The 25,411-nt window shown below is 51.4% G+C and overlaps 3 protein-coding genes across 3 annotated transcripts in view; all 3 read left to right on the top strand.

Annotated features, from left to right (window-relative positions):
• Positions 1-6,656, top strand: part of SCN4A (sodium voltage-gated channel alpha subunit 4) — a gene marked incomplete at its 3' end in the record, with an annotated part of 33,000 nt that extends 26,344 nt beyond the window's left edge. The window contains exons 19-25 of the mRNA XM_080359964.1: positions 372-494; positions 743-1,021; positions 2,179-2,232; positions 3,529-3,670; positions 3,922-4,019; positions 4,733-5,003; positions 5,464-6,656. Of these exons, the coding sequence (XP_080216090.1) occupies positions 372-494; positions 743-1,021; positions 2,179-2,232; positions 3,529-3,670; positions 3,922-4,019; positions 4,733-5,003; positions 5,464-6,656 (2,160 nt within the window). The remainder of the gene's footprint in view (positions 1-371; positions 495-742; positions 1,022-2,178; positions 2,233-3,528; positions 3,671-3,921; positions 4,020-4,732; positions 5,004-5,463) is intronic.
• A 4,505-nt stretch (positions 6,657-11,161) lies between these two features.
• On the top strand, positions 11,162-15,948 carry CD79B (CD79b molecule; the record flags this gene model as incomplete). The annotated part of the gene is made up of 6 exons (XM_080359928.1): positions 11,162-11,228; positions 13,053-13,106; positions 13,904-14,215; positions 14,961-15,079; positions 15,455-15,496; positions 15,850-15,948. The coding sequence occupies 6 exons, from the start codon at positions 11,162-11,164 to the stop codon at positions 15,946-15,948; spliced, it is 693 nt and encodes a 230-aa protein (XP_080216054.1).
• Positions 15,949-16,309: 361 nt separating this feature from the next.
• LOC308049852 (somatotropin) lies at positions 16,310-24,509 on the top strand (the record flags this gene model as incomplete). The annotated part of the gene is made up of 5 exons (XM_080359722.1): positions 16,310-16,382; positions 21,109-21,272; positions 21,718-21,831; positions 22,145-22,306; positions 24,309-24,509. 5 exons carry the CDS (start codon positions 16,310-16,312, stop codon positions 24,507-24,509), a joined length of 714 nt encoding a protein of 237 aa, XP_080215848.1.
• Between the last annotated feature and the right edge of the window lie 902 nt (positions 24,510-25,411).

The raw sequence follows: 25,411 nt of genomic DNA, 5'->3' as shown, positions 1-25,411 counted from the left end.
CCGTTTCAAACCCTTTCTGTCTCATGCTCAAGCCAAGAACAAGCCCATGCTGTTCTCCCAGATCCCAGTAGAGATGTGAAGAGCAATAGGGTCTCCCAAATGCTCTGTAACACAACTTACTATCCCACCTGTGCAGTATTTCTGTGTCCCCTGCCACCTCCAGTCTCATACCCAACAGACAGGGACATTTTCCAGGTCCCAGGTCACCAGGGACCCAAGGGCTCGATGGCAGTCCCTGTGTCCCAAGACAAAACAATAACCACCAGCCCAAGGAAGTGCTGGGGAAAGAGGGACAGGCAAGAGCTGCAGGGACGTGGTTCAGTTGTGTTTCCGTCTGAGACACCACTAATCCCTTGGGCTGCTCCTTCCAGGTTTCCATCATCAGCCTGACAGCGAACTGGCTGGGATACTCCGAGCTGGGAGCCATCAAGTCCCTGCGGACACTGAGGGCTCTGAGACCACTGCGCGCCCTCTCCAGATTTGAAGGCATGAGGGTAGGTGCCTCCCCTGGGTGCTGCTGGTTGTGACATGACCTTGCAACGTGGCACCATTTAGATGTCACCTCCATTGGGGACCCATCCCAAAATGGTTTTCAGGGCCACCCAGATTGGTGGGATGGATGCTAAGGTACCTTTCGTCCAGTTTGAACCCACTTGGTGCTGCTGGGGCACAGGGACATGAAGACATCATTGCCAGCCTGGTTCCCTACCCAGGTCCTCCAAGGTCTATTCTCCCCTTGCAGGTGGTGGTGAATGCCTTGCTGGGTGCCATCCCCTCCATCATGAACGTCCTGCTGGTCTGCCTCATCTTCTGGCTGATATTCAGCATCATGGGGGTGAACCTCTTTGCGGGGAAGTACTACCGATGCGTCAACACCACCACGGGCGAGCTCTTCGACATCACCGTGGTCAACAACAAGAGCGACTGCATGGCCCTCCTCCACACCAACGAGGTCAGATGGGTCAACGTCAAGGTCAACTTTGACAACGTGGGCTTGGGATACCTCTCCTTGCTACAGGTGGTACGTACTAAAGCGGCTGCCGTCCCTCCAAGACATGGATTGCTATAGAAGAGCAGTGTGATTAGCATCAGGGCTGATGCGAGACGCTGCCCTGGTGCCCAGACAGGGCCGCTTGGCTGCTTCTTAGCTCTGAAATGGGTGTTTAACACAAAAAAACAACCTGCAAAGCTAAAAGTAAAGTGAGAGGGTAGAAGATGGGAGGGGAAGGTCACCAGTGAGCTGGTATGGATAGTGTAGGCAGCACCAAACCTGGAGCTGCGAGAACTCCTCTGCAAAGCAGGGGATGCCGAAGGGAGGAGGGGACGCACTCTCTTTTCCCCCAACCTGTTCAAAAAGTCAGGTCTGTTCTCATCATGGTCTGCATGAGTTTTGCATGGGGATGATGATGATTGGAAAAAGTTGTGTGTCCGCCGCAGGGCAGTGGGCGAACACGGTCGAGCTGCTGCTGCACCCACCACAGCTGAGCCGGGCGAGCAGAAGGGAAACTGCTCACCGCAGTTTTCACAAGAATAAAGGTGTGGGCTCTGCTCTTGGGCGGGCTGGGGTTCCTCTCATCAGATCCACAGGAACCTGCAGTGGCAGAATCAGAGCGCACAATCTAAATCGATTAACCAGCTTGAAATTCAGCTTCCTCTTCATATTTGTTGTTCCATCAGGTCCAGGAAACAAGATGTTCGGGCTTTTTGTTTAACAAATCAGCAGCAAAAGCCTGTAAAAGATGTGGTGTGCTCACACACATGCCACCAGGATGGAGATACGGTGACAGAGGAGTCAGAGCTGTTGAGATGGCACGAGTTGGGAGCAGCCGGCCCCAGCACAGCTCTGCCGTGGGGAAAAAGCACTTTATTTTCCGGGGAGAAAAGAGTTGGTTGCCCCTTTTCCCAGCCTGGTTTGCAGCAGCATTTTGGGAAGTCACTGGCAACTTCAGCCCCAGAACGAAGCTTGTGTGTGAAGGTCCAAATCTTGGTATCTCTGCATCAGGGCATTTTTCTTGTGATTCAGCACATGGTCCCTCTCCTGCCGTTCCCACAGAGAAGCTGTAACTCTGGGCTGAGCAGGTGTCCTCAGAGCTAAAACCACAAACACGCACCCATCATCCTCCTTTCCTCGCCCCAAATACCCCCCACTGAATCTGTTCTTCTCCACTGTCCCCACAGGCGACCTTCAAGGGCTGGATGGACATCATGTACGCTGCCGTGGATTCGCGCGAGGTGAGGGGACAAGCAGGGATGTCTCACAAACATAAAAGTTTGGGTTGAAGGGATGTTCCCAGCTCCCCCAGTGCCCCCCCTGCCATGACAGGGACATCTTCACCAGCTCAGGGTGCTCAGAGCCCCGTCCAGCCTGGCCTGGGATGTCTCCAGGGATGGTTCATCCACCACCTCTCTGGCCAACCTGCGCCAGGCTCTCACCACCCTCAGGGACAACAATTCCTTCCTCATGTCCAGCCTGAATCTCCCTCCTTTGGTTTAAAACCATCACCCCTTGTGTAGCTGTCAGTGAATAATTTTGGTTGGAAAAGCCCCTCAGGATCACCAAGTCCAGCTGTTAACCCAACACTGGCACTAAACCCTGAGAACCTCATCTATGTGTCTTTTAAACACCTGGCCTGGCTTACCTCGAGCAATAAAACAGTTATTAAAACAGAGCGGCCAGCATTTAACCTTTGGGTTAAAGGGATTATTAAAAACATTAATGTTTTTGAAGGGCTTTCTGCAGAGACTGTTCCTACTGTGATCCATCCCAAAAAGTGTCCCTGCACCACCCCATGTGTGTAGACCACCATGAGTCCAGGCAGTAGGAGGAATGTCCCACCTTCCTCTGACCAAGCAGGCTTGCACGAGCCCCACTAGGGGGGCCGGTCCCCCACAGCCACGGGCCTGAATGTTTTGGTTTCATTGCCCTTTTTAGCATCAGAAACAGCCACTTCTCTTGGCCCAGCTGCAGCTGTGCAGCTTCCAAGCCCTTTTGAACGTGGCTTGCGCTCCTGCCTCCCCAAACACCTGGGGCAGAGCTGTTTTGGGAGAAAATCCACCCTCTTCTGCCAAGAGTTTTCCTCGACGTGGGGAAAGCCAGTAGTGACACCTTGGGATGCCTCCAAACAGATATAGAACAGGATTAATTGGTGTCCCTTGATGAGCTGCCAGGCTGTGCCACCCCCGTGCGCTGGCGTGGCACAAATTGAAACTCCTTTCACTTCTGGCTATATTTCAGCCTTTGGAAAGCTGATTTTGGGGAAGAAACACAAGTTTGCTCGTTGAAATCACTGCATCTGTGCATCCTTTCCTGTTCCCCTGCCTATGCTGTGGGATTAGGGGTCAGCACATCCTTGTCCCCCAGCCAGTCTCATGTGCATGTCCCATCCCGTGGCTGCTGCCACTGAACTCACACAACATCTGCCAAAGGTTTTGGAGCAGCCACCCCACAGCTTTGCCTGGACACAGTGACCCCTCATCTGGGGCTGCTTGGGGACATACTTTCTCACAATTCCCATCTCTCCCGGTCAGATTGAAGAGCAGCCACAGTATGAGATCAACCTCTACATGTACATCTACTTTGTCATCTTCATCATCTTCGGTGCCTTCTTCACCCTGAACCTCTTCATCGGCGTCATCATCGACAACTTCAACCAGCAGAAGAAAAAGATAAGTATTTTCTGAGTCCTGCAGCTGTTACTGCATCCTGGGACACCGGTCTGGGATGGAGGGGAAAAAGGGCAAAAAAAGGGTAAGAAGGGAGGAAGCAGGTTTCACAAAACCTGGTAGAAGCTTGGCTGGAGGTGCTTGGTGGGAAGGAGCATGGTCAGAGGGGCTTGGTGGGACGGAACACGGTCAGAGACGTTTGGTAGGAAGAGGTGAGTTCCCAAGACTAACAGAACTGATTTCCTTTATACTTTGGAGGCAAAGACATCTTCATGACGGAAGAGCAGAAGAAATATTACAACGCCATGAAGAAGCTTGGCTCCAAGAAACCCCAGAAGCCCATCCCCAGGCCATCGGTATGTTGGGTTCATCATCTTGGAGTACAGCATGGGGAGCACTTCAAGCCACCAGCTGCCCCAAAGTGAACGAGGCGGCTCCAGGGAAGAGCATTTACCGGGGCAAGGAGCCAAATCCTGCCTCCCTATTGCTGCTTTTCAGACAGGACCTTGATAAAAGCTGGGGCTTCAGAAGAGGTTCCCATCAGGCCACCTCCTTTGGATCTGCTCTTCATCCCTGGGTCTGCTGTAAAGGACAAGTTGGGGATCCCTTTTTCAGGGATTAGGGTTTTCTCCTGTCTCAGCTATTCTCACAGAGGGAGTTACTCAGGGAAAGCTCAGTGTTCAACACCCCTAGAGGAGACATCACCAATACACATGCAGTTTGGACAGGTTTTGTTTTGATAGCCCAGCCAAGCGAGGCCTTTTCCCGCGTGTTTATTTTTGCCCTGATGCATTAGCCGTGGATGTGATGAGAAACCAACTGTCCCCTGTGCCCACTTCTCCCGGCCATGGTGTTACGAGGAGGGTTCCATCCCACAAGGTGCTGGGTATTCTTCTTCCATAGCTTTCGTGGCCATGAAACGTGTAGTGACCACAAACCTGAGGTTTCCTGCACTTTTTAAAATACAGTTTCTTCTTCTTCTTCTGTTGTGTTTGTTTTGTGTGTGTCTGTCCCATGTTTCCACCTCACCTCTGGTTCTCCATCATCACCTACATGACCCTGACGGCAGAACAAGTTTCAAGGGATGGTGTTTGACTTTGTTACCAAGCAGGTGTTTGACATAACCATCATGATCCTGATTTGCCTTAACATGGTGACCATGATGGTGGAAACAGATGATCAGAGCGAACTCAAAACATCTATTCTCTACAAGATCAACCTGGTCTTCATTGTCATCTTCACTGGAGAGTGTGTGCTCAAAATGTTTGCCTTGCGCTACTACTACTTCACTATCGGCTGGAACATCTTTGACTTTGTGGTGGTCATCCTCTCCATCTTAGGTGAGTCCTGCTGGTTCCACTGGTTCCTCGGGGGTCCCATAGGATAATAAAGGGTGGAAATGGTTTGGCCAGTCCACAGCCAGCAAGCTGTCACTGGCCACCCTCTTACACCCACCCTTCGAGCAGGGCCAAGCCAACAGGATGAGACAGACGTAAGGCCACCATGCAGGGTGAGGGGCTGGAATTCTGTCCCACTCCTTGGTGCTGGGTTGCCCTTGTCTCTGTGTTGCGCAGTTGCACTGCTGACACAGAACAGGCGGTATTAAACCTTTGGGTCTGTGCTCAGAGATGTTTTGGAACACGTCCCCTTTGCCACCAGCAGAGCAGAGCGTTGTGTGACATTGGGGGTGGCCTCACCTGCCTGTGTCCCCCCAGACCTACCAGATGGACTAGGTCCACCTCGCGTCCCTACATTGGCTGTGGAGCATGGCAAACTCACCTCTTTTTCATCCCTTCACAGGTATCGTCCTCTCGGACATCATAGAGAAGTACTTCGTATCACCCACCCTCTTCAGGGTCATCAGGCTGGCAAGGATTGGCCGTGTCCTCCGGCTGATCCGGGGGGCAAAAGGCATTCGGACCCTCCTGTTTGCTCTGATGATGTCCCTGCCTGCCCTGTTCAACATTGGTCTCCTGCTTTTCCTCGTCATGTTCATCTACTCCATCTTCGGGATGTCCAACTTTGCCTACGTAAAGAAGGAGTCGGGGATCGATGATATCTTCAACTTTGAAACTTTTGGGAACAGCATCATCTGCCTGTTCCAGATCACGACATCAGCTGGATGGGATGGCCTCCTCAACCCAATCCTGAACAGCGGTCCCCCCGACTGCGACCCTGAGCTGGAAAACCCTGGCAGTTCTATAAAAGGGGACTGTGGCAATCCATCCATCGGCATCTTCTTCTTCTGCAGCTACATCATAATCTCCTTTCTCATCGTGGTGAACATGTACATTGCCATCATCCTGGAGAACTTCAACGTGGCCACAGAGGAGAGCAGCGAACCTCTTTGTGAAGATGATTTCGAAATGTTTTATGAGACCTGGGAGAAGTTTGACCCAGACGCCACCCAGTTTATCGCATACAGCACCTTGTCTGACTTTGTAGACACCTTACAGGAGCCACTCAAAATTCCAAAGCCAAACAAGATCAAGCTCATCACCATGGATCTACCAATGGTTGCTGGGGACAAAATCCACTGCCTGGATATCCTCTTTGCCCTGACTAAGGAGGTGCTGGGAGACTCGGGAGAGATGGACGCCTTGAAGGCCACCATGGAGGAGAAGTTCATGGCCGCGAACCCCTCCAAGGTTTCCTACGAACCCATCACCACCACTCTGAAGAGGAAACATGAAGAGGTCTGCGCCACAAAAATCCAGAGGGCTTTCCGGAGGTACCTCCTGAGGCGCTCGGTGAAGCAGGCGTCCTACATGTACCGGCACAGCAAGGATGAGGACGCCCTGAAGGAGGACGCGCCCGAGAAGGAAGGTCTGATCGCCACCAAAATGCAGGAGATTTATGGGAACAGTGGGACAGACGTGGGGACAGCCCCTGCCTTTGGTCTTGCACCCGTTGCTGGCTCAGAGACTCAGGATGCTGCTGGCGAAGCAAAAACACGGGGTAAGGAACGTGTTGTGAAGGAGTCGCTGGTATAACACAAGGAGAAGATTCCATCTCTTGCCCAGCCTGAAAAGACTTTATTTATATCTCCTTTTCTAGAGCTCTTCCATACACGGATCAGTAGATCTTAGATATTGAGCTAATTTCAGATAATTCAAGCAGACACCTTAACTTTGAAGCAGGATATCTCACTGATCTTGGGTTTTACAGCTCGCTGCACTTGCAAAGAGTTCAATATTCTTTTTATTATGAGAATTAAATGTGAAATCTATCTGTTGTTGGCGAAGGAGAAACATTTTAGTTTTGAAATGATCTCATCGTGGTAACGATGTCTTTCAGACATTAACAAATGAGAACGTCTGTCTTTTTACTTAAAGTAATTATTTATTAATGTTATTTCACAATTAAGAGATTTTCCTGTATATTATTCTTCCAGAGTGCAGCCAAGTAGCCAGTGGAAGATGAGCCATGTGAAATAGTATTAAGAATAATTACAGAACATACAAGGTTTTGTGAACAAATATCTCCAATGTCTTAAAGTAGCACCTTTCTTTTGAATATTTGAATAAGCTTTATGAATTATTTTTTTGTTATATACAAAGAAAGTGCAATTATGTCTTAAATATTGGTTTGCATAGCCAAAACAAAGCATCTGCAGATATGTTCTCAGGGTTAAATATCAGGTTTCAAAGGTCTCTGAATATGCATTGGAATCATAAATCATTCAGGTCTCTATGGTACAAATGTAAAGGGTGTTTATATTTATATCCAAGCTTCTTCTCTGTTTTCCTGTTTCATCCAGATTTTGTGGCAGGAAAGCAATGGACAAAGGTAGAGTTTGTAAAACCTCCTCCAAAAATCCCCGATCCCTGTAACAAAACCACTTTTAGGGGTTTTTTTTCAAGCCCCGTAGCAAATGGAAATGTCCCACTGGGGGCTGTTGGTTAATTAATTAATGAGGCGCATCCCTGGGGACTGGAGTGTTTGAACAGTCCGTGCAATTTGCTGCTTCAATGGGGTCCCTTAAATACCATTGCCCCCCAGCACTGAGGGGGTTTTAATGCCATGAGTGATCCCACTGGGGTGTAAATCCCCAAATCGGGGGGCTGAGCATCCTTCCTGTGGGGATGAGCTGGTGCGTGTGCTGGGTCTTTGCAGAGCCTGGTGGGGCCAGGCAGGTCCTCACCACCAAACCCCCCACCACAGGAGGGTTTTCCCAGGGGAGAAAAGGTTTTAATCCTCTTTACCCAGGTGGGCAAAGGGAAATTAAACTTTTAAAAATGTGCAAAAGGCCCTGAGTTCATCTCCGGGTTGCTTTCTGCCTTCAAAAGGAGGGGAAATCAAACCTCTTGAGATCAAACCAAACATGAACCAAAACGTCTTCCAGTTAAAACAAGGGCTGCTTCTTGAAGCCAAAGGTCTGTCTTTTTTTATTATTATTATTATTATAATTATTATATATATTTTTCCTTGGGCTGGTTTTGGTGCCGAGCCGTTACGGATGCGGTGCTGAGCTGGTTTGCACCCACGTGTCGCCGGGTGGGCGGCAGAGTCGGGGTCACTCTGCTCGTCCCGTAGCCTCGTGCTTTCATTTCCAAGCTGCTTTAGAAGCCGTTCCCGTGGGACGCATCCGTGGCACAGCGGTTTCCAGCCCGGATTGTGGTTCACAATCGATGCTGCTTGTACGTACGTGTCGCTGGTGATGGGAAAAAAGATGTCAAAGAGCGGGATTTCTGTGAGCTAAAGCCATTTTTCTTTGTACATTTCTTAAAATAAACAACTGTAAATGGTCTATTATTACGATATCGAATGCATTGGGGTGTGTTGGAGGGAGAAATGTTTTCCATGACCATGGGAGGTGTAAATGCCCCATTCCATTGCTCCAGGGGTTGTCCCTGTGTGTGGTCTTGGTTGGACCTGCCATCCTCAGCAGGACTTGGTGGTCTCATCATGCACAAGAGACCCCCTGGGCTGGTTCCCTATGGTACATCCAACCCAGACAAGACCCCAGAGCTTCTGCTCTGCTCGGGGACAAGTCTCTTGAAGCCTTTAGTGCCTCACGGCAATGACCTCCAACTACAGGAGCAATAGGAGATGTTGCTGCAGGGTCAACCAAGGAGACAGGTGGGTTTGGGGGAGATGCAGCCCCCCAAACTGCCCCACACCAGGCTCTGAGGGTCATAGAATATTATGGGTGGAAAGGACCTTCCCAGCTCCCCCAGTGCCACCCCTGGGACATCTTCAGCAGCTCAGGGTGCTCAGAGCCCCGTCCAGCCTGGCCTGGGATGTCTCCAGGGATGATTCATCCACCACCTCTCTGGCCAACCTGGGCCAGGCTCTCACCACCCTCAGGGCAACAATTCCTTCCTCATGTCCAGCCTGAATCTCCCTCCTTTAGTTTCAAACCATCACCCTTTGTCCTATCACAACAGCCCCTGCTCAAAAGTCTGTCCCCACCTTTCTGATCAGCCCCTTTTAAGTCCAGAAAGGCTGCACTAAGGTCTCCCCGGAGCTTCTCTTCTCAGCTGAACACCCCAACTCTCTCCCCTGTCCCCAGCAGAGCTGTTCCAGGCTCAGATCATTTCTGGGGCTCCTTTGGCCCCTCTCCAGCAGGTCCATGTCAAACCAGCCCCGCGGGAGCAGCTCAGCATCACAGGGACAAGGCAGCGGTGAGCAAAGGAGGTTTCTATGTCAACATGTGGCTGGAAGAGGAGTCACCTCTGGGACCTGCTGACGTCCCTGAGGACCAGGGCATGGCCTCGCTGACGTGTTTTCTCTTGCTGGAACAGCTTGTCCCAGTACTGGCGTAATTCATGTTGAGCCTCGTGGTTCCCACGCAGGTAAGGGGTGGCAAGGAGGAGGGGGCAAGAGCCACCATCCCTGTCCTCCTGCAGCAGAGGAAAGGACAGCGGAGAAACCCAAGCCCTGATGAATAGGGATGGGCTGGGGAAGGGAACAGCTGCTCTGCTCTGCCCAGGGGAAGGGACGTGGGAACAGGGGATGCTCCCTGTGAGACCATCAGGTCTTCCTACATCCCTTATCACTTGGTACTACAGGTACGGGGGACTTCAAGGGGAGACCGAGCCCCTCGGGACCAGGCCTGTGCCTGTTTGAAGATGCCCAGGTGCCTGCAGGCAGCACAGTGGGGTCATTTGGCCAATGTCTCTGCAAAACCTCGTTAGTTTGTGCCCTGCTCCCGGGTTTACCCCACAGGGAAGCCCCAGGCACCTCCGGCACCCCTGCCCGGCTCGTCACAGCTCCTGTCTCCAACCCCAGGGCTCGACAAACCACGCACATGGGCATCCCCCATCATTTCTGCCTTGCTGGGATGTCACAGCAAGACCAGGGTGACGGCCGCAGGGACTTGGCAGCTCCAGTGTACAGCACAACCTGCCTTCTCTACCAGGAGAAGACAACTCTCCCATCATCTCTTTTTCCCTGCTGGGGTGAGTGTTTCTCTGGAAACCTTTATTTCTCCTCTTTCTTGCTTCATATCCCCTCAGGCGAGGCTTAGGCTGATTCCCAGCAGCTGCTGGATGCTCAGAACCACCAAAAAACCACCAAACCTGCAGGCTCTGGGGACCAGCACAATGGGCAAAAGTACCTAAAAGTGTTTTTCACATGGAGTTACAGTTCAGTGCTCGTCCGTGTCCGGTAAAACACGGCATGGAGGGAAACTGAATTATTGCCTCAGAGCAGAGAAGGACAGATCTTGCATTAGGGTGCCACGTTGTGCTTTGGCTGTGTCCAAAGGACTCATGGAGAAGGGTCTTAAACATGGCAAAGGGGTGTGGAGTGGCCATGACCGGCACCCAGGGAGGGGACACCTTGTTTGGGCCACCTCTCTCTTCTAGACGCTGTCTCCCTGGGGACATCCCTTGTGCTCAGCACAGGTTCTGCATCACTGAGCGCTTTGCAGATGGACTCATAGAATCGGGGAATTGTTTTGGTTGGAAGAGACCCTCAAGATGAAGTCCAACCGTTCCCCACCCCTGGCACTGCCCCATGTCCTGAGAACCTCATGTCCGTCTGTCCAACCCTCCAGGGATGGTGACTCCAGCACTGCCCTGGGCAGCCTGTTCCAATGCCCCACAGCCCTTTGGGGAAGAAATTGTTCCCCAGATCCAACCTCAACCTCCCCTGGGGAAACTTGAGGCTGTTTCCTCTGCTCCTGGCGCTTGTTCCTGGGGAGCAGAGCCCAAGACCCTCCACCATACAACCTCCTTTCAGATAGTTTCATCTCCAGCTCTGGTGCAGGCCCACAGCGGTCATGTCCAGCTCCACCATGACGAGCAGAGCCTGGGGACACGCGGCTGGATGGTGCCCAGGGTGCAGGCACCATCCACCCCAGCGTCTGTGACACATTCAAAACCAGCCCCAAGGGGAAAGTCCCCACGGAGGAGGATTTACATGAGCAGGAAAGGGGCCGCCTCGCGGAGCAGCAGCTTTGCCATTTTTAGGTACGGAGGCTGAGCCGGTCAGCGCCGCCGCCGTGTTTTTTAGCAGAAGCTGGACGTTCCCCTGCCGTTTGCGATGAACAATGGCTGATTTCTGCAGGACACTCTGGTTGCTCCAGGCGAACCTCTGGCTGGTGGCTCTGGTCACAGGTAGGTATGAAACACGGGGTTTTGCATTTCAGAGCAAGGAAACATCCACCCAACTGATGCACCTTGAGCGGTGTAAGGGGCTTCACCCAGCGCCGGCTTCAAATCATTTAGTTTTAATTTATTTCTTGCAATCACTATTCTCAGTCCTGTTTCATGCAGGGAAGCATCCTAGGGTGCAGTAGAGTCAGGGGGGACCCACCGGGGCCTGGGGCTTGGTGTGTGCCTCAAGTTTTGGGTTGATTTTGGGTTTTTTATCCCGTTGGGGTGCAGAGATGGGACGCAACCATCTCACCCCCCAGCACGGGAGATTTCTGCACCCCCGGTGCTGAGTGAGTGCAGACTGGTTGCAAGTGACAAGGAAGAAGAGTTGGGTTTTGTATCATTTTGGGTTTCTTACCATGTATTGCTCTCGGATGCCTGAGAACAGGGCGAGCACGTTGCTGAGGCCATGGTCAAGCCACGTCCCTTTGCTCTATAGGGTTTCAGTGCCAAGGAGTGAGAGAAATGGGTGGAAAAAGGCTTTGGGGGTGATTTGGGGGATCTGTGTGAACACCCCTGTGCTGTTCCCCTCTGCACCCCTGTGGAGAAGCAGCAGCTGAACCCAGGACACAACTCCCATCCCCTTCCAACCCCTCTTGCTTGGTGCAGGGACACCCACAAAATCCTGCAGCAGATCCCACCCTCATCTGGGGACAATTGTGCCCGTGGGGGAAAGGACATTTAAAGAGCTTCTCTTGGGTGGCCACACAAGTCTTGCATGGATTTGAGGTTGCAGGGTGTCATCCTGGCTCTCCTGGTGGTCACCATGGAGATATTTATGAACATCAATAAGATGCCTCTCAGTTTCTCTTCTCCAGGTTGAACAGATCTTCTCTCAGCCTTTCTTCATCACAAAGATGCTCCAGACACCTCAGCATCTTTGTGTCCCTCACTGGTCCCTCTCCAGTAATTCTTTGTCCTTCTTAAACTGGGGAACCCAGCACTGGATCCAGTTCTGCAGATGTGGCCTCACCAGGGTATAGCAAAGGGGCTTCAGCCTCCCTTGACCTACTGGCCACACTCTTCCTCACGCACCCCAGGTACCTTTGGCCTTCTTGGCCACACAGACACATCGCTGGCTCAAAATTGAACCTTCCTTATGCTGGGGGGTGAGTTTTGCAGCTGCTGGGAGGTGGTGCAGCCCCCGCCCCCGTGCCAGCTTCCCCGCGGTGGGGTTTGGTGAAGATCCGCTGGGCACTGAAGCGATGAGGTAAACAGGGCTGGGGCTTCCTGCCCAGCTGCGGCAAGAGGAACCGAGGCACCGGAGCATCCATGGGTGCCGGGGGGTCGCCGCCTCACCCCACTTCCTGCACTGCATGGCAGGGCCCATGGCTCCATCCAGCCCTTGTCCCAGGGGGTTACATGGTCCTGGGGTCCCCCCAGGACATCACGGGGCTCTGAGCCCAGGGAAACCCCATCAGGGAAAGTGTTTCTGTTTGATTCAGCGAATTGAGAGTGTCAATGAAGAGATGTGAGTCTGTCTGGAGCCTTTCTGAAAGGTCAGAGCCCAGGAGGAGGTTCGTAGCAAAGGCAGGTTTCGCTGGGATGTCAACCAGAAAGCAGCTTCGAGGAAATTCGGGAGATGGGATGGAAATAGACGGGTTTACGCCCAAAACTCCACTGCTCTTTGTCCTCTGAGTGGGGCTCTGGTTGATGCTGCCAAGTGCTCCATCCCACATGGAGTGGGCACAAAGGACCCATGGCACGTGCCATCCCATGTGGGACATGGACTTGTCCTACATGAGCTCTTGGTTGCTCTCTTATGGACCTCCTCCTGTCTTGCAGGTGGGATCTCTGCCAACATGACCATCGATGGGAACAGCACAAGTAACAGCACAGGTAACAGCTCAGACCAACTGGGCTCTGTCCCTATGTGTGTCCCCAGGGTCCCTCCCATCCCCGCTGGCTGCACCGTGAAGGTGCCATCTCCACAGCAGGAGATGTCCCACCACCCACCGCCCTTCCCCATCACAGAGGCAATTCCCAGGCTGTGACCTGCTCCCCGACGTTTCCCAGCCCTATGCTTTGCTCTCCCTCTGCAAACTGGACCTGTTTTGTCTTTCCTAAGGTGGTTTTTCTTCTGCGTTTGCAGAGCACGTTGCATGAGGGGGATGTTGCTTGGGACCAGGGTCTGGGCTCAGGCACACGGCGCTCATGACATTCCCACACATGGGGTATTAAACATGAACTCTGCAACCCAAAACAGGGGCAAAAATACAAAATACAGCAAAATGCAAAAAATGTGGCAGTGTGGGAGACGCCAGATGGGACGATGGGTCTGTACCAGTGAAGACTTCATGGTGTGTGTCCATTCAGGGTGTAATTTTGGAGCTGGGACTAATGAGATGTGCACAGAGAGGGGTGGGAGCAGCAAAACATTATTCCAGTGCAGCCATTCCCACAGAAAACTGGAATTCTCATTAAAAGCGTGTTTTCCCCAAAAGTCTCTGATTTCTACCCCCAGATGATGACGATTCACAAAAACAAAGCTGAACACTCAAAAAGCAGTGTAATCCATGAAAACAAAAAGCTCTTGATTTGGGAGAACTAGAGGGGTTCTTGTGGAAGCAGCTATTTTTCTGACACTCCCCGGGCACCAGGTCCTTGCTGATATGACCGCCCTTGTCCCCTGGCAGGTGGTGAGTGTCCCATGGTCCATCAGCATCCACGCTACGTGGTAGCCAAGAAGAACACACCTGTCTACTTCATCTGCTACACCCAGGAGCCCCAGAGCATGCAGTGGTACAAAACGGCGAAGGACAGTGACGAAATCCTTGAGCTGGACCACAACACCTCCCACTACCACATCGAGAGGAAACCCAGCTTCATCAACCTCACCATCTTCAGGATCAGCTACAAGGACAACGGCATCTACGTGTGCGACAGCAAGAACCTCACGGTGGAGAAGCAGCAGCCGCACTCGTGCGGGACAGAGCTGAGAGTCGTGGGTGAGTGGGAGCTCCATGCACCCCAGGAGATGTTCATTCTCCTTCTCTCACCCTTTCCTCCTTCATATGAACCCCACATCATGCTCCTGTGCACCCACCATGCTGGTGGAACCCCTTCAGATACAGCTGTAGGTGCTCCGTGGCACCACAGAGGTTCCTTGGCTTGTCAGGATAACCCCCCTGGTTTTCCCTGGCACATCCATCCTGTAGAAACACATCCCAGGGGCTGCATCCCCTTAATAAATCAGATTTGTCCAGCTCCTGGCCAGTGGTGGGTCCTGCCCAAGGTGTCTCATCCCAGAGCCGGTTCCTGATGCCAAGGGGTAGTTTGCGATGCTCTGGTCTCTTCCAAGGGGGAGGACATGTCAACCATGTCATAGAATCAGAATCATTTTGGTTGGGAAAGACCCTCAAGATCAAGGAGTCCAATCGTTCCCCCACCCTCAGCACTGCCCCATGTCCTGAGAACCTCATGTCTGTCTGTCCAACCCTCCAGGGATGGTGACTCCAGCACTGCCCTGGGCAGCCTGTTCCAATGCCCCACAGCCCTTTGGGGAAGAAATTGTTCCCACATCCAACCTCAGCCTCCCCTGGTGCAACTTGAGGCCGTTTCCTCTCTTCCTCTCACGTCCCCCCATCTGCTCTGCTGACACCCCAGCCTGTGGCCGTGCCGAGCTCGTCCCCGTTCCCGGGGAGCTTGGCACAGAGGTGGGACTTGGGGCTCTCCCTGTGCTGCTGTTCTCAGGTTACAGCAACATCCAGCAGATCCAGAACAGGAACACCCTGAAAGACGCCATCATCATCATCCAGTCCATCCTCCTGGTCATCTTCATCAGTGTCCCCGTGGTCATCTTCCTAGATAAAGTAAGTGATGGCATCTCCGGCAGTAGGGGTGTCCCCAGGGGCAGGACGCTGCCAGGGGTGACTACAGGCAGGCACTGGGTTTGGAGCTGTTACCTGGGAGTGTGGCTCATGAAACTGGGAAATTAGCATCTAAACTGGGGTGTGTGGGATGTCTGGCCTTGCCTGGGGGAGTGGTGGGACATGGCCTGGGGAGACAAGGCTGGGGACAGGGGGTCATAGAATCATTTTGGTTGGAAAAGACCCTCAAGATCACCCAGTCCAACCGTTAACCCAACCCTGGCACTGACCCATGTCCCTGAGAACCTCATCTATGCATGGGATGGAAGATGCCAGTTGGTTTTGGTGACACCCAACCTGTGACTTTCCTCTCCATAGGGTGATGGCAAGGAAAGGCCGGAGGAGGAGCACACCTATGAGGTACTGCTGCATTAATTATAGAAATAGCTCTGTAATATCAACCTGACCCTTGAAACAACATGTTGTGGCCTTGCTGGGTGTCTGCTCAGCACCACCAGCCCTTGAGGGCACATTGGAGCATCTTCCTCCCAAGTTCTTGCACATCAGCCATGAGGAGCTGCTCATAAAATTGAGCCAAGCTCTGAGCACATCCAGCCACCCATCCCCATCTTCTCCCCTCTCACAACCTGCCCCAGTCTCTGGGGGAACAACCTAGAGATGGGTCCACACTTGGGGACACCAAGGGGAGATGCACTGTGGCCAAAACCATGGTGTCCCCCCGCCATGTCTCAACATCCTTCTTCTTGGCGCAGGGCCTGGCGGTGGAGCAGATGGCCACCTACGAGGACATCACTCCTTTCCGGGACGTGAAGGCCAAGTGGACAGTGGGGGAGCACCCAGGCGAGGAGTGAGGGGGTCCTGCGCCCACCACCCTGCCAGCACCCTGCCCTGGACCACAGCTCTGATGGACACCTGGATCCTGGGCTGCAAACCACCTCCAGCCGCATCGCACAGAGCTCAGGTCCTGCTGCCCTTGGGTGCTCGCTTTGCCGTGTCCAGGCTGTGCCCACCACAGCTCCTGCTGACGAACCCCTAAAGCCTACGTAGAAATTAGGTGCCACCTACAGACCCCCCCCCCCAATAGCAAACTGCCCCCAAAGCCCAGCCCTACATCACGGCACTGAGCTCCCGCGTGGTCAATGCCATGGAAGTACCAGAGTGGGTGGTGGGGCTCCTCCAGCCCCTCCACCCCTGGGACGGAGAGGACCAGGCATGGGCAGTGTCCACGCTGCAGGGACCCTCCTGAGCTGGGAGACCCCCCTGCAGCCCTGGCAGAGGAGCCGAGGTGAGCAGCACCGTGGGGTGTTATGAGAAGAAGACTCGGGGTCACTGCCCAGCTCTAAAGCCATGGATGTGTCCATGCCCAACTGGCTGTTGTCTGAGATGAAGGAATCTCCAAAATCCTTTCTTTCTCTCCAAAGACTACAGAAAAGCTGGGGAGATAGCTCTCACCCAGAAGGTCTTTCTCAAGTCTTGCTCCTCTCCAGACAAGAGCTTTCCCATGTCACCAGGACATCCCCATGGTAAAGGACACATGCAATCTCAGAACCTACGGGAAAGATGTAAATTGTGGGACACAAGCATCCAACTTCTTCTTGAAGTCCTAATAAAGGTCATGGGTAAATTCATCTCCTGCTCCGTCCTACCGCACCTGGTCCAAGGGTCTCCAACAACCCTGGTGCCAGAGATGGTGGGATGCCCCGGGAATAAGGAGCAGCTTTTGCTGGGTCCAGCTTAGCTAGAACCCAAACTTCACCTCATTGGGGCCCCAAAAGCAGGCAGGGCTGTAAAGATATAAGGGATATAAAGCCAACAGCAGCTTTGGGGCTCTCCTGGAAGCTCTCGCTCAACACGTGCGGAGGATGGACCTCCACGGTCCCGAGACGTCAGCTTGGGATGAGAGACAAAGCCCATGGAACTGAAGCAGGAGAACAGGGCCCTGGGCCAGCAGCTCCACTCCCGGCTACATCTGGTCTTGCGAGAGAAGCTAAAAAACAGCTGGAGAGGAACAGAGCGGCGCTAATTGGTTTTGTTAATAAAAACTGTCTTGGCGTGGTGGCAGCAGCTGGGTGGGTGATGGGGCTCCGGGGGGTCTGGAGAGGCGGGTTTGTCCCCCACAAAAGCTCCTGCACCCCTGTGGCTTGTGACATTTTAATCCCCGAGGAGAGGAAAACACGACCGCTCCGTTCCCGAAACTGCCGGCAGAAAAGGGAGGGTAAAATCATGAGGAAACGGGCATTTTCAAGCAGGGATGGCTCTTGTTTACCACTAAACCACCTTCATGGAAAACTGGAATTGATTCTAAATAACATAAAATGGAATTCAATCTAAACGGCACAAAACTCAGCATTTTAAGCTTGAGTTTTACTAGTTAAATAAATATATCACAAATGAGTTGCATGCATATGTATATAAATGTTACCTAAACATGTTTTGCTTATTTCATTGATTAATTAAAGGAGTATTCACAGTGAGAGAAGTGAAGTGGCTGTTGGCGGTTTCCACATGTGCCCCAATTTTAGGACCAGCAGAGCTCATCCCACCACCCCGTAGTTTCAGTTATAGAATGGAAGGGGAAGGCAAATTTTCTGCCCTTCCCAGTTCCCAACCGCTCTCTCAGCTCCATGCAAACAACTTGCACAACTGACTTAACCAAATAACACGAAAAAGAGGAGAATCCGCTGTTTGCACCTGGAGAGGAAGCCGACGATGTCAAAAGCAGTTTCAGCCACCCCAGTTCCGCTCAGCCTCCCCTTTAGCCCCAGGTTTGGGCTTAGTTTAGAACGCCAGAAGCAAATGATTATTTCTGTAGTGCTGGTGTTTTATTTTAAACCCAGTCTTTCTTTTAAGTGCAGAAAGGCCACAATAAGGTCCCCCCAGAGCCTTCTCTGCTCCAAGAAAGTTGCTTCACTTGTTTAGACGCTGCTGGTGATGCTCAGGGTGAGGCGGGTGGACCCAGGACCACCCTGAAGAGAACTGAGTTTTGGGTTGGTTATTTTTCCTCTTTCAAAAATAAAATAGAAAAGGAAATTGGCAATTACACAGTGTCACACTGCTTTGGGAGATGCTGCTTTGGGTGGCAAACGCAGGCATTTGAGAGCTAGAAACACGTCAGGCTGATATTTGAGAGCTGCTTATGCAACTGTAATTGTCACGCTCTGCCTTCCCCATGGCGCTTCTGCCTCATTTAATGCCCCGAGATGATCGGGGACAAACCAATTCTCCATGTCTGGATCATCGTGGCATCTCCATGCTTGGCTGCAACATAAAGAAAATGTTCATTTAGCACCATGTTTTGAGTAATAGAGCTAGAGAGGCAGCAAGCGATGGGCAGGACGCGGGTGCAAGGGGCTGTACCGATCTGCAGCTCCTGAGCATCATCATTATCAGGCAGCAGAACGTGTGCTGGGCTGCTCTGCTCATCTCAGACAAATATTGACATATTTAAACGCAATGTGGAGCAGAAAAACACACCCAGATGTTGCTGGCTATTGGGTGACGGGATACCTGATAGCTGCAGGACCCACTGTTCCCTTTTCTCTAGGGTCTGACATTTATTCGGTGACAGCACCATGTGCAAACACCCGGGTGCTTCTCGGAACAGATCACGCTCTTCACGGCGTGTTTATTAACCAGCTCTTGCACCCTCTGCTCCAGCTGACCTGGGGATGATGCTGCTTCACAGAAACCGGAGCCAGCAGGGCACTGTAAACCCAGTGCCCTGGGTGCCAAACCACCACCCCCTGACCAGGGAACAGTCCCCAAACCCTGGACAAAGGGCCAAAACAGGGTGGTTTGGGGCAATCAGTGCCTTACGGGAGTAAAAATCCTTTAAGACCCTCCTGGGGTTGCCCACTGCAGGTCTGCCTTGTTTTGCTCAAGAGCAGAGATGGGAGCGCTGTGACCCCTGCTCGTCCCATCTTTGTGTCAAAAATAAAGGAACGAGTGCCAGGAGCAGAGGAAACGGCCTCAAGTTGCGCCAGGGGAGGTTGAGGTTGGATCTGGGAACAATTTCTTCCCCAAAGGGCTGTGGGGCATTGGAACAGGCTGCCCAGGGCAGTGCTGGAGTCACCATCCCTGGAGGGTTGGACAGACGGACATGAGGTTCTCAGGACATGAGGCAGTGCCAGGGGTGGAGGAACAGTTGGACTCGATGATCTTAAAGGTCCTTTCCAACCAAAATGATTCAATGACTCTATCATTTCTTCCCCATCTCCTCTACCTCCTTCCCAGCTGAGGACATGACAAACTGCCCAGTGCGCTGGCATCTGGATTCGCACCGGTCAGGCTGGTACCCAACCAAACACCAGCTCTTGGTCACACCTCTGGCAAACCAGCTCACCAAAGCTATTTACTGAACTTAAGAAGTGTTGATAGCATGAAATAAATTAACTGGAAAAATGGGATTCATCTGACAACATCCAGCTTTATCCCCACTAACAATAAAGGGGAAAACATCCCCAAATTCTCCCGAACTGGGCAGTCAGCCCCGTTAACTGGGACAAGGCTGTAGAGACAGGAGGGACGATCAGGTGGATTTTTGACCCCCTGTGGCAAATTCCTGTCCCTGATTTGGGACAGGTCTTCCAGTGATGATAAAACCTTTATTCATAATAAACAGCAGAATATGGTGAAATCATTCAACACCTATTTCAACCTCAAGCAAACAACCTCCCCAACCTTTCCATCTATGTATAAATGACTACAATTAGGTAGCACCATTGCGAACACTCGTGCATTTATGCACGGAGAAGACACAGAGATGTTGTTGTAATCATGAACACATATATACATTTTAAACAGACCCCTTCCTATATAAGGGGTGGCTCAGCCGAGATGAAAGGAGGAAACATTCCCCGTCAAGCAACACCTGAGCAACGCACCGGGCAGAAATGGCTCCAGGTACTTCTCTTGATTTCGGTTTTTAAAGGGTTGTCAGTGAGGCTGCACATGTAGGGTGATGGGAGATGAGGATGGGGTGCTGCTGCGGTGGGTTATGCACACTCAGCACCAAATTAAACTCAGCCCTAAATTAAAACACGGCAATTTATAAATCAATGAAATCAATTAAAAAGAACACCGTTCCATACAGACTGACTTTAATTCATTAATTATCTTAGGTAGTCTTTAACCAAAACTGGGCAAGGAGAGGGTGGAGAACATAAAGAACAAGGTCAAGCTACAGTTATAATAGTTATTATTAACAAAAATGTTGGCAGGGATGTTAAAACTCATATTCAGAGCTTAAGGCGGGGATCACGATGATGTCCTACAGGCTCCATGGCATTCCTCCACTGAAAGGTGTTGCTCTGAGATTAACTTTGTGGTCTCCAAGAGCAGATGGACAGTTGTGTAAGTTAGATGTCACGGGTTGAAAACCTTTAGACTTGACTAAGATCACCGAATTCTACAGGTGTGTCCCAGAGAGAAAAAAGCAGCTGATCACAGCACAGGTAACGTCAGATGGGGTTCTTAGGGACATTTTGTAGTGGTGGACTTGGCAGTGTTGGGTTGACGGTTGGACTGGATGATCTTAGAGGTCTTTTTCAACCAAAATGATTCTATGAATCTCTGATTCTATCATCCCTCATCCCAGACAGCCGGTTTCACACCAGCAGCATGGTGTAGACCAAGGCCAACATGAGGTATTGGTGGGAGCTCACCTGGTCCTCACCATCCCCTGCTTGCTCACGCAATGAAAAGGACACCATGCTCTCCTCATGAGGGCAAGGCCTTCGGAAAAACATGAGTATCTTAGGGAAAACCACTGTGACACACTCTAGTTTTCATTGAGGAACAATGGCCCTTCAGCCAGGAAGATGCTTCTTAGAACAGTATGGGCCTTGAGGACACGTCTAGTCAAAGGTGACATGGTTTTATGTGACTTTGTGGAATCAAACGAGACGTTCAGGAAAGTCAGAAGAGGCTGGGAGTCAACTCCCAGGTGCCACCTCTGTCCTCAGCACGGTCCCTAAGGGTCGCGAACACCTTTCCTCTCCGCTTTGCCGCAGGGTCGTGGTTTTCTCCTCTCTTCATCGCGGTGGTGGCCCTGGGGCTGCAGTGGCCTCAAGAAGCCGCCACCTTCCCGGCCATGCCCCTCTCCAACCTGTTTGCCAACGCCGTGCTGAGGGCTCAGCACCTTCACCTCCTGGCTGCCGAGACGTACAAAGAGTTCGTAAGTGTTGTGGCCTCCGGGCAGCTCCTCCGCATTAGCTTGAGGGTTTCAGGACCGCACCACGGCTTCCCACCCACCAGAGTTTCCGACTTTTCAACTCGTGGTGTCTTCTCCATCAGCTCTTGCTGAGGGGAAAGGATATCAATAGGATGGCACCACCTCGCAGCTCTCTGACCCTGCACATATCTGCTCCTTGGGCAAACCCAACCCAAGTGTGGGTCCAGCTTAGCACCTTGGCTTAGCAAGAGGAAGAATGTTAGGTCCAGTTGCTACTGTGCACACAAGTGGACTCCCGCTCCTCCCTGCCAACCCCGTGCAGAGACACCTTATGTCTCACATTAATTTCTTGCAAAAATTAACTATTCAGGACAGCTTGGGAAAGTGTCCGTGGTCTTTTTGCTGTACACGGGCAGCAGATCTGAGCGTATTTGTGATGTCTCCACAGGAACGCACCTATATTCCAGAGGACCAGCGACACACCAATAAAAACTCTCAGGCATTTTGTTACTCAGAAACCATCCCTGCACCCACGGGGAAGGATGATGCCCAGCAGAAATCGGTAAGTTCTCTCCCCCTGTTTGAAGAGCCCAGCTGTGCTGTGTTACACAACAGAGGGTTTCCACCTGTGAGCACTTCTTTGCTTCCTCAGGTGTCATTCTTGCTCTGCCTTTTCACTATTTAAACCCTATATGAAGAAAGAAAGAGTCTTCTTAGACTGTAAAACTGTTACCTGCATGGGATAGATGGTTGAGTGGTTCTCAGCTTGCAAACTTGCCTGTATCTGCTGAAGCTGGAAGAGTGGTGGCACATCTCTGGGTCACCTCCAGGCTATTTGGAGGGAGAAGGTAATTTTCTTCTTTTCTTAATTTCAGGACATGGAGCTGCTTCGGTTTTCGCTGGTTCTCATCCAGTCTTGGCTGAGCCCGGTGCAATACCTAAGCAAGGTGTTCACAAACAACCTGGTTTTTGGGACCTCAGACAGAGTGTATGAGAAACTAAAGGACCTAGAAGAAGGAATCCAAGCTCTGATGAGGGTAGGTTGCAGGATGTAGCACGACTATAAAATACCAGCAATCTCCTAGACACAGGGCACTGAGCTCTCAGGGTCTTCCAAAGACCATGAGAAATCTCCCCACCTTCCTCTCTAAAGACCAAAGGCCTTTGGACTTTGATTACCTTAAAATAATGAGATCATGACACCCCCCCATGGCACATATGTCACTGGGGAGTGTAAGAAAACACATCCCGAATGTTCACAGCACTGGTATAATGACCAGGAAGATCACAGTAGGCCAGACCCAAAGTATTTCTAAGCCCAGCACCAAACAATACTTGAATTAAAGCTGCTGTACAAACAGCAACATAAGGATGTTCGGCTGCATCTTTGTGCAAATACTTTAACGTGGAGTATATTTTAAGAAGTTTGCAACCTGGCTGCAAGGGCTCACAGCATTTTATAAGAATAACACATATAAGTCTGTGTACAAATGGAAGCCTATGCTCTGATATTTCTCTCTTGCAGCACCCAGACAGCTGAGCTGCAGTGAGATCTTTGTCAAGGGTTGCTCTTAATTTTTGCTTTGTTATTTTAAACGAAATCCCTTTTCAGTTATGTGTCCGCTATAACTAAAAGTAGTTGGAGCTCTGAGACCTGTATCTATGAGCAATGAGTCCAGACAATTATTTACATCTTCTAACAGCTCAATAACCCTGAAAGTCGGGCTCTGAAACTAAACAGAGCTCTTCTGTCTGGCACTTCAGCTGGAGTAAGTAGGTACATGTCAGGACCATTTCCAGATTGTGCTTTCCATTTGAAATGTGCTTGGGAAGCAGTACACAGAAACGAGATGAATAATCACATTTCACCCATTTATTACACTGTTTTCTTAACCAAAACTGTCCTGTTTACTGTGCCAGCTGGTGAGCAAAGGATGGTGGCAGATTGCGGATCTCTCAGCTCCAGATGCACGCAGCTTAGGTCTGGGTTAGAGCTTTGTTCTCTGGGAAAGTGGGAGAAAAGAGAGAATTAATCGCACCGTTCCCTCTCTCCTTGGCCAGAGTAGATACAGAGAGACCCTGCAAATTTTTGCCCTATTTTAAGACCCCCAAAGACACACTCCACCCCCCCTGCAGCCTTGTGCCAGCTCCCTTCTCACCAGCAGCAATGTGTGCTGCATAATTACCCATCCCCGGAGGGGTTTAAAAGATGTGGTTCTTGGGGATGTGGTTTAGTGCCGGTTAATAGTTGGACTTGATGCTCTTGTGTGTCTCTTCCAGCCAAAATTATTCCTGCATAGACATAAACTCAAAAGTACCTTTGAAAAGCAATTAAAGGTGGGGAAAAACCCCAATCTCCTCTAAAACTAGATGGCAGCTCCAGCAATGGTTTTAAAAGATGCGGAGATGCGGTTCTTAGGGACGTGGTTTAGTGCCAGTTAATAGTTGGACTTGATGATCTTGAGTGTCTGTTCCAGCCAAAATGACTCCATGGTTCCTGTACACACTTAAACTCAAAAGTACCTTTGAAAAGCAATTAAAGGTGGGGGAAAAACCCAATCTCCTCTAAAACTAGATGGCAGTTCCGGCAATGGGTTTAAGAGATGCGGAGATGTAGTTCTAAGGGACGTGGTTTAGTGCCAGTTATTGGGCGGGCTTGATGATCTTGAGTGTCTCTTCCAGCCATAATAACTCGATGATTCCTGTGTAGACGTAAACTCAAAAGTACCTTTGAAAAGCAATTAAAGGTGGGGAAAAAACCCAATCTCCTCTAAAAACAGATGGCAGCTCCGGCAATGGGTTTAAGAGATGTGGAGATGTGGTTCTTAGGGACATGGTTTAGTGCCAGTTAATGGTCAGACTTGATGATCTTGAGTGTCTCTTCCAGCCAAAATGATTCCTGCATAGGCGTAAACTCAAAAGTACCTTTGAAAAGCAATTAAAGGTGGGGAAAACCCCAATCTCTAAAACTAGATGGCAACCCTGGTAACGTGTTCCTTGGAGGCTGCTCATCCCTAACCTCTCTCCATCCTCTCGTAGGAGCTGGAGGACCGGAGCCCGCGGGGTCCCCAGATCCTCAAACCCACCTACGACAAATTCGACATCCACCTGCGCAACGAGGACGCGCTGATGAAGAATTACGGCTTGCTCGCCTGCTTCAAGAAGGACCTGCACAAGGTGGAGACCTACCTAAAGGTGATGAAGTGCCGGCGCTACGGAGAGGGAAACTGCACCGTTTGACAGCGGGGACGGGTCCCCGACCACCCCGGCCCCTCGTTGGCCATGGATGCCCCGCTCCTTGTAAAGAAAATTGGAGAATAAACCTGCTACCTACTGATGGGGCTCTGGGTTTTGAGGGGCTGTGGGGACAGGACACTATGGGGGACAGGAGGGACAAGCTGTTGTTGGGGTGGATTTGGGGCTCAGAGTTGTGGATTTGGGGTTGGGGGGTGGATTTGGGACTGCAGGTTGTGGATATGGGGCTGGATGTGGTGGATTTGGGACTGGTGGTTGTGGATTTGGGGCTAGAAGGGGCAGATTGGGGACTGGGGTTCGTGGATTTGGGGCTGATTTGGGCCTGGGAGTTGCAGATTTGGGGCTGGATGGGGTGAATTCAGGGCTGGAGGAGGTGGATTTAGGGTGGATTTGGGACTGGGTGTCACAAATATGGGGCTGAGGGTTGGATTTGGGGTGGATTTGGGGTTGGAGGCTGGATTTCGGGCTGGAGGGGCTACATTTGGGGCAGATTTGCAACTGGGGGTTCTGGATTTGTGGCTGGGGGGCACATTTAGATTTGGGATTTGTGGCTGGGAGATGTGGATTTGGGGACTTGAGAGTGGATTTGGGGCTGGGGGTTGCAGATTTTGGACAGATTTGGGACCAGGGGTCACAGATTTGGGGCTGGAAGGGGTATATTTGGGGCAGATTTGGGGCTGAGAGCTGCAGATTTTGGATGGATTTGGGACTAGGGATCGTGGATATGGGGCTGGAGGGGGTGGATTTGGGGCTGAGGGTTGCAGATTTGGTGTTGGAGGGGCTACATGTGAGGCAGATTTGGGACTGGGGGTTGTGGTTTTGGGGCAGGGGGCACATTTAGATTTGGGATTTGTGGCTGGGTGATGTGGATTTGGGGACTCGAGAGT

The sequence above is a fragment of the Nesoenas mayeri genome (assembly GCF_963082525.1).
Source record: "Nesoenas mayeri genome assembly, chromosome: 26".
NCBI lineage: Eukaryota > Metazoa > Chordata > Aves > Columbiformes > Columbidae > Nesoenas > Nesoenas mayeri.
The sequence above is the reverse complement of the archived record's forward strand: the minus strand, read 5'-3'. Positions and strand labels throughout refer to the sequence as shown.